Below are 8,691 nucleotides of genomic sequence, written 5' to 3'. Positions count from 1 at the left end.
TTAATTGTCGCTATCAAGAGATTGTATTTTAAAGTCTAGTGTAAGAGGAACTTTGTGGACTTGCTTAGTCGTTTTCTGTCTAAAGAGACATGTCCGAGCAGTGTTCTGAGGGAAACACAGTACGAGCTGAGGAGCTGCTGCAAAATGCTGGAGAAACTGCAAGCAGCTGCTTCAGTGATGTCCCAAGGTACCGTAATGTCAGGAACATGTCTGCTGTGTGGTGAGATTCATGATGTGGTAGATTTAATAAGCAGTATTTTAACTCGCCATGACCAGGATAGAAGTTGTGTCACGACTAGAAGAAGTTATCAAACAGATAGTTGGCAGTTTATCGAGGGAAGAAGCGCCAGTGCTGGTGTTGAAGAACCGGAACCAGTGGGCTAACGTGAGGTAAGACTGAGCTCCTGGTGTGTAAAACACCTTGTAATGAAGGATGATGGAAACAAACAAACCAGCCCGTTTCTGAAATATACCTGGAGTCAAGGGCGCAGGTTTGGTATTAACATTGGTGGGGACATAAACCCAATGCCAACCCCCAGTGGTGCCAACTTCCGGTCACCATTAGAGGGTCACAATCATAGATTTACATAGAAGACTAGATTCCTCACCGCGTATTCCAGAACTTTCCGCACAGGGCGGCCATCTTACCACAGACAAGGGGTAGGAAGACTTATGCAAGCACAGCCCAGCACTCACATTATGATTTACAGGAAATCAAAGTACTGACTTTGATGACAAGATGATGTGTGTGTTTTAATTGTAGATGTTTATATCAGTATGTTTAGTTTTATTTTAACTGCACATTGGAGCCTAGTCAAATGAAATTTCAATCTTCTGTGCTAACATATATTGACTTTGACATGATAATCAGCTTTGAATGTCTCATCTCATTATCTCTAGCCGCTTTATCCTTCTACAGGGTCGCAGGCAAGCTGGAGCCTATCCCAGCTGACTACAGGCGAAAGGCGGGGTACACCCTGGACAAGTCGCCAGGTCATCACAGGGCTGACACATAGACACAGACAACCATTCACACTCACATTCACACCTACGGCCAATTTAGAGTCACCAGTTAACCTAACCTGCATGTCTTTGGACTGTGGGGGAAACCGGAGCACCCGGAGGAAACCCACGCGGACACGGGGAGAACATGCAAACTCCACACAGAAAGGCCCTCGCCGGCCACGGGGCTCGAACCCGGACCTTCTTGCTGTGAGGCGACAGCGCTAACCACTACACCACCGTGCCGCCCAGCTTTGAATGTTCTTTTTGTAAATGTAAAGATATCTTTTTATCCTTGGAAGTATAACCACATGCGATTAATTAAATGCTTTTTTTGTCACAAACTACCGTGAGTCGCTGTCACTGTTTTATACCATTAATTACTCGGGCAGTGCATTTGTTATTATGCTATGATGTGAGTTTACATTTGTTATTATGCTATGATGTGAGTTTACATTTGTTATTATGCTATGATGGTGGCGGCACGGTGGTGTAGTGGTTAGCGCTGTCGCCTCACAGCAAGAAGGTCCTGGGTTTGAGCCCCGGGGCCGGCGAGGGCCCTTCTGTGTGGAGTTTGCATGTTCTCCCCGTGTCTGCGCAGGTTTCCTCCAGGTGCTCTGGTTTCCCCCACAGTCCAAAGACATGCAGGTTAGGTTAACTGGTGACTCTAAATTGACCGTAGGTGTGAATGTGAGTGTGAATGGTTGTCTGTGTCTATGTGTCAGCCCTGTGATGACCTGGCGACTTGTCCAGGGTGTACCCCGCCTTTCGCCCGTAGTCAGCTGGGATAGGCTCCAGCTCGCCTGCGACCCTGTAGAACAGGATAAAGCGGCTACAGATAATGAGATGAGATTATGCTATGATGTGAGTGCATTAGGTTTTTGAGGTGGATGAAGTATTTCTGAAGTTTCAGAAGTGAGTAAGCTGTTTATTTAACTTTAGCTTCCCCTACGGCCCTGTCACATGTAAAAATATTTTCACTAAAAATTGGAAATAAATTGTATAGTTATTTGTCCTAAGGCCACAGTTATCCATAAGTATGCAGTGTTAGGCTTCTCACAGCATAGGAATTTCAGCATGCATCCTGTCTTACAGTCTGTAGTATACTGAAATATTTTCGCCAAGCTATGTGTATTTTTTTAAAACATAAAATGATTATTCATCATTAATATCATAAATACATACTTCCGTTTGTTTTTTTTTATATAACAAACCAAACCATTTGAATATCGATTGAAATTTGAGGAAGTTACGGTCATCTGAAAAGTACATATCAATTCCAACACACTGTAATGGGTAAGCCAGCTGTCTGAGGTAAGATGGCCGCCATGTGCGGACATTCGACTTCGGTGACGGGCAACGGGGACGAGGCATCTAGTCTTCTATGTAAATCTATGGTCACAATATTCTGCTCCGTTGTGTTCCACCAAAAGTGTATCCATCACCTCTCCAAAGTCCAGACTTTTAAAATTTGAAGTGCATATGTATGTACTCTGTATGTGACGTTTTTCAAAAGAGAGGCAGGAGTAACCAAAAATTTCTGATCAAGAAAAGCTTAAAGTGCATATCATGGGTAAATTCAGGAGCAAGATCAGTGTCATCTCATCTCATTATCTCTAGCCGCTTTATCCTGTTCTACAGGGTCGCAGGCAAGCTGGAGGCTATCCCAGCTGACTACAGGCGAAAGGCGGGGTACACCCTGGACAAGTCGCCAGGTCATCACAGGGCTGACACATAGACACAGACAACCATTCACACTCACATTCACACCTACGGTCAATTTAGAGTCACCAGTTAACCTAACCTGCATGTCTTTGGACTGTGGGGGAAACCGGAGCACCCGGAGGAAACCCACGCGGACACGGGGAGAACATGCAAACTCCACACAGAAAGGCCCTCGCCGGCCACGGGGCTCGAACCCGGACCTTCTTGCTGTGAGGCAACAGTGCTAACCACTACACCACCGTGCCGCCCAAGATCAATGTAATTCTCCTATTTTTTATTAAACTTCAGTCAAATATCTGTCACGTTTTGCATTTTGTGCAATTTTTTTTTTTACCTTGTGCAATACCAGAAAAATTCAGTTTAAATCGAGCCATTTTAAGCGAATTGGTCCGCCTCTGAAAAAACTCGCCATTTGGATTTCCCGGGAAACATTGATTTTCGTGATGTCGCGTGCGGGACGCCTCCCTCTGAATCCTACATCAGCACTGGTTTGCCAACAGCTGTTAACATTGGCGTTAAAAATATTGGGGTGTGAGGGGGAGGAATCTGGAACACAGACAAATGGATGAAGAAATGAATCAATGTAGAGTTATCAGCGAAACTGACTTCATGTTAAAACTGTTAATGTTATAGTCATGTTGTCTGTTGCCCAAATGAGGATGGGTTCCCTTTTGAGTCTGGTTCCTCTCGAGGTTTCTTCCTCATGTCGTCTGAGGGGGTTTTTCCTTGCCACCGTCGCCACAGGCTTGCTCACTGGGGATAGATTAGTGATAAAATTAGCTCATGTTTTAAGTCGTTCAAATTCTGTAAAGCTGCTTTGTGACAGTTGAAAGCGCTATACAAATAAACTTGACTTGACAAGTGGACTGACAGTGAAGTCCAGGCTTTATTGAGCCTCTGTGCAACAGAGGAAATACAGCGCCATTTTGATGCGTTGAAGTGAAATATAAAATCTTGATTAAACTAAATGTTCTTGTCCATATGTTTTTAAAGTGCATATGACGGGTAAATTCAGGAGCAAGATCAATGTAATTCTCCTATTTTATATTAAACTTTGGTCAAATATCTGTCATATTTTGCATTTTGTGCAATTTGTTTACCTTGCGCAATACCAGAAAAATTCAGTTGAAATCGAGCCATTTGAGGTGAATTGGTCCGCCTCTGAAAAAACTTGGCATTTGGATTTCCCGGGAAACATTGATTTTTGTGACGTCGCGTGCGGGACGCCTCCCTCTGAATCCTACGTCAGCGCTGGTTTGTTTATGAGAAAACGACCTGGTGGTTTTCTGCAAATTTCTTTGTTATCGCGTAATTATTAAAATGGTTAACAGATGTATCGTAGGAGGGTGTAGCAACACCAATCTTGATGGGATTAGTACTCATCGTTTCCCAAAAGACCGGACAATGAGAGAGAAATGGGAGCGCTTGGTCTACACAGGCTGTGCACTGAAACCGTGCAAAGCTCTCGCAGCCTGCTGGCGCTTCCGCAGGTAACGTCACGAATCTGGCTCCAGACTCCCTTGGGATTTTTCCATACGCGTTTTTTTTTTTTTTTCTCCTGCTGTCGACAGATGGCCTTGTGCAAAATTACCCTTCTGGATGAGTGTGTAAAGGGACATACTTTCATATAAAAAAAAAAAAGAAATTGGTCCAGAATATGCACTTTAATGCTTATTACGTGAAAATGTTTTATTTGATTAAAAGGTGTCTAGGCCACAAACAATGTCCACATCACCATTGGGTTGTTGTTGTTGTTTACATGTATGTTACACGAACTGGGGAGGCACGGTGGTGTAGTGGTTAGCGCTGTCGCCTCACAGCAAGAAGGTCCTGGGTTCGATCCCAGCAGCCGATGAGAGCCTTTCTGTGTGGAGTTTGCATGCTCTCCCCGTGTCCGTGTGGGTTTGCTCCGGGAGGAAGTGGCCATGACTGATGCTTTCATTCTCTACAACATTTATGAAGGACTGTTTATACACACACACAGAATTTTAAGATGTCTCCCATAACCCAGTACAGAAAGTATGAACCATAACGGGATGGTATATTACAATAACGTTATGTTTTCTAAATATTCAGGGGTTTCATACTTAAAAGAGAGAGGCAGAACCATGGCCTCACTTTCGTTTATAAATGCCTTGAGACCTCAAGAATGGGGCGGCAAGGTGGTGTAGTGGTTAGCACTGTCGCCTCACGGCAAGAAGGTCTTGGGTTCGATCTCAGCGGCCGGCGAGGGCCTTTCTGTGTGGAGTTTGCATGTTCTCCCCGTGTCCGCGTGGGTTTCCTCCGGGTGCTCCGGTTTCCCCCACAGTCCAAAGACATGCAGGTTAGGTTAACTGGTGACTCTAAATTGACCGTAGGTGTGAATGTGAGTGTGAATGGTTGTCTGTGTCTATGTGTCAGCCCTGCGATGACCTGGCGACTTGTCCAGGGTGTACCCCGCCTTTCGCCTGTAGTCAGCTGGGATAGGCTCCAGCTTGCCTGCGACCCTGTAGAACAGGATAAAGCGGCTACAGATAATGAGATGAGAGAAATAAAATATGCTCAGAGTTTGTATGAGATGTGTATGTATGCCTGGTCACTGCAAGCTACATCACTGTTGAGGATCGTTTAGCTATAGGCAGGGTGACAAACCATAAGAATCTTCTGGAATTACATCATTTGAAAGTGTTAATTTAGCCAAGTAGCACGTCCTGTCTTTCTTGAAGAATCCTCAAAATAACACTATGGTTTATTATTGGGTCATGGCTTTAGATGCAATGCATAGTTCACAACCCAAAACTGTGTGACGTGTTTGTGTGACTGGCAAATCAGGTAGTTTATTGGATTGTTTCAGGGTCAGTACTACTACTTGTGCATTACATGACCTCTAATTTTTATTTTTATTTTTTGGTTGAAATTCTCAGATTTAACAAATCTGTTGGTCTGCTTATGACTACGGGTGGCACTGTATCAACTCTACGAAGTGACTGCCCTTCAACTGTAATCAAGTTTGGTGAGAGAATTCTACCTGATAATTTAATGACTATTCATAGACTTGAATTTAATCAGAGAGGGTGTCATTGATTCACCGTCACTGAGTTAATCAGTCCCTTCTCTGAAATCAGGTGCTTTCAGACCAGAGGAACTTTTTCATAGTTCTGTTGGAGAAAGTTCCCCCTTCTTGTATGTATCTGCACGACAGGAACTGAGGACTATGATGGTTCTTAGAATGCTGTTTTGAGCTCCTACTTCAAGTTAGATATTTTTCCAGCACAAGAGGAACCATGAGTGATGTAACTGTACGTTGATTGGTCCAGGTGATGGGTTAAACACATGAGCCAATGCAGGCTGCATTACGCAGCACCAGCAACGCAACCTCCAATTTTAAAAATCCATGTAAACGTTAGCCAACAGCTGTTAACATTGGCGTTAAAAATATTGGGGTGTGAGGGGGAGGAATCTGGAACACAGACAAATGGATGAAGAAATGAATCAATGTAGAGTTATCAGCGAAACTGACTTCATGTTAAAACTGTTAATGTTATAGTCATGCTGTCTGTTGTTGCCCAAATGAGGATGGGTTCCCTTTTGAGTCCTCTCGAGGTTTCTTCCTCATGTCGTCTGAGGGAGTTTTTCCTTGCCACCATTGCCACAGGCTTGCTCACTGGGGATAGATTAGGGATAAAATTAGCTCATGTTTTAAGTCGTTCAAATTCTGTAAAGCTGCTTTGGGACAATGTTTATTGTTAAAAGCGCTATACAAATAAACTTGACTTGACAAGTGGACTGACAGTGAAGTCCAGGCTTTATTGAGCCTCTGTGCAACGGAGGAAATACAGCGCCATTTTGATGCATTTAAGCAAAATATAAAATCTTGATTCAACTAAATGTTCGTGTCCATATGTTTTTAAAGTGCATATGACGGGTAAATTCAGGAGCAAGATCAATGTAATTCTCCTATTTTATATTAAACTTTGGTCATCATCGTTTGGTACCTTTGGTACTCATCGTTTCCCAAAAGACTGGACAATGAGAGAGAAATGGGAGCGCTTGGTCTACACAGGCTGTGCACTGAAACCGTGCAAAGCTCGCGCAGCCTGCTGGCGCTTCCGCAGGTAACGTCACGAATCTGGCTCCAGACTCTCTTGGGATTTTTCCAGACGCGTTTTATTTTATTTTTTTCTGCTATAGACTAGGGTGCATCAGTTGCCCCCTAAAAATGAAAAGTTCCTCCGATCATAATGCATTTTTGTTTTTATGTTCCTTTTGGTAAGAAACCACACTGGGTGAAATATTTTGACAAAATTCAAAAGTTTAATGGTGGCACCAGGAGCTCAAAGTTATGGAAAAAGCTGCTATTTTATGACTTTTATGACAAAATTTCGATCACTTTTCATGAAACATTATTGCACCTTATAGAGTATACCAAATATCTTGGATACACGTTTTTAGTACATATTCTAAATATATTATCAAGCACAGTTTGAGTTTTAGCTGTTCATTGAATCATTGTTCAACTACTTTTAAACAATACAAATGTATTATGAATCACATTAATGCTTCTCAATCCCTTGCGAAGGTTCTTAACATGATCTCTGGCTCACAAGGAATCAATAAATGGAGTCCAACATTGTGATTCAAACCTTACGCGAAAACATAAAATAAGCATTTTTTGGCAAAAAATGAACCTCATGGTGCCACCATTAGACTTTTGAATATGGTCAAAAAATTTTACAGGCTGTCTTTATTGGTGAAAAGGAACACCCAAACAAAAATGCATCAGATTTTATGAAAGTGAGGGCAACTGATGCACCCTACTGTAGACAGATGGCCTTGTGCAAAATTACCCTTCTGGATGAGTGTGTAAAGGGACCTACTTCTCATCTCATTATGTCTAGCCGCTTTATCCTTCTACAGGGTCGCAGGCAAGCTGGAGCCTATCCCAGCTGACTACGGGCGAAAGGCAGGGTACACCCTGGACAAGTCGCCAGGTCATCACAGGGCTGACACACAGACACAGACAACCATTCACACTCACATTCACACCTACGGTCAATTTAGAGTCACCAGTTAACCTAACCTGCATGTCTTTGGACTGTGGGGGAAACCGGAGCACCCGGAGGAAACCCACCCGGACACGGGGAGAACATGCAAACTCCACACAGAAAGGCCCTTGCCGGCCCCGGGGCTCGAACCCAGGACCTTCTTGCTGTGAGGTGACAGCGCTAACCACTACACCACCGTGCCGCCTGGACCTACTTTCATATTAAAAAAAAAAAAAAACCGAAATTGGGTCCAGAATATGCCCTTTAAGCTATCATGTAAGAAAACCCTTAGCCTATAAAGTAATAACTCACACTAACATATTAGGTAAACATATATTTTAATCAATCGCTAACTACTTTCCGCCACAAAATTGTTGTTTATGGTGTAAAATAAAGAATTTACTGCCAGCAGGTAACACTTCCTGGTCTCCCCATTCTACTGCGCAGTGGAATGACCTGTTTCTTTAGAAACATGAGACTGAAACACAACACATGAAAGTGGACAGTGTAAATATTAATGTTGCTAGTTTGCTGTTTTCACAGCAAAACAAGAACATTGGTGTACAAGACGCACGTTCCTACGAAAACCACAGGGTGACATCGCTATGGCAACCATTGGCCAGCTTACATCACTTCAGCATTCCTACTGGCGGTGCGAATGCAAACAGAATAAAGCGCTTGAAGGTGTGTAGTTCTCAGGGGAGCTCTCCAGGGGGTAGTTTCTCTCAGTAAGTCTCTGGAACTAAATTTGGTCTGAAAGCACCTGTGGATGACACACCAGATGCCACACCGTGCCTTTTTCTCCACTGCTTGCAGATTGTAATCAAGATATAATAACGTAATGTATTTCTGCTAATATTAACACTGGAATGCACTGTCAAAGTGGAGATCAGATTCACGAAGAGTGGAGATGACTGAAACGGTCGTTTTTTAACTGTAA

At 43.3% G+C, this 8,691-nt stretch overlaps 1 protein-coding gene across 4 annotated transcripts in view; it reads left to right on the top strand.

Moving 5' to 3' along the window:
- spo11 (SPO11 initiator of meiotic double stranded breaks) overlaps nt 1-8,691 on the top strand; it is a 67,985-nt gene continuing 59,294 nt past the window's right edge. For 3 of the 4 annotated variants that reach the window (XM_060937892.1, XM_060937890.1, XM_060937889.1), the window contains exons 1-3: nt 1-187; nt 277-390; nt 5,631-5,719. In XM_060937892.1, the coding sequence (XP_060793875.1) occupies nt 90-187; nt 277-390; nt 5,631-5,719 (301 nt within the window). In that variant the 5' untranslated portion in view covers nt 1-89. The remainder of the gene's footprint in view (nt 188-276; nt 391-5,630; nt 5,720-8,691) is intronic. The other variant, XM_060937891.1, reaches the window with a different exon arrangement.

Source organism: Neoarius graeffei, chromosome 13 (genome assembly GCF_027579695.1).
Source record: "Neoarius graeffei isolate fNeoGra1 chromosome 13, fNeoGra1.pri, whole genome shotgun sequence".
NCBI classification, from domain to species: Eukaryota; Metazoa; Chordata; class Actinopteri; order Siluriformes; family Ariidae; genus Neoarius; species Neoarius graeffei.
The sequence above is the reverse complement of the archived record's forward strand: the minus strand, read 5'-3'. Positions and strand labels throughout refer to the sequence as shown.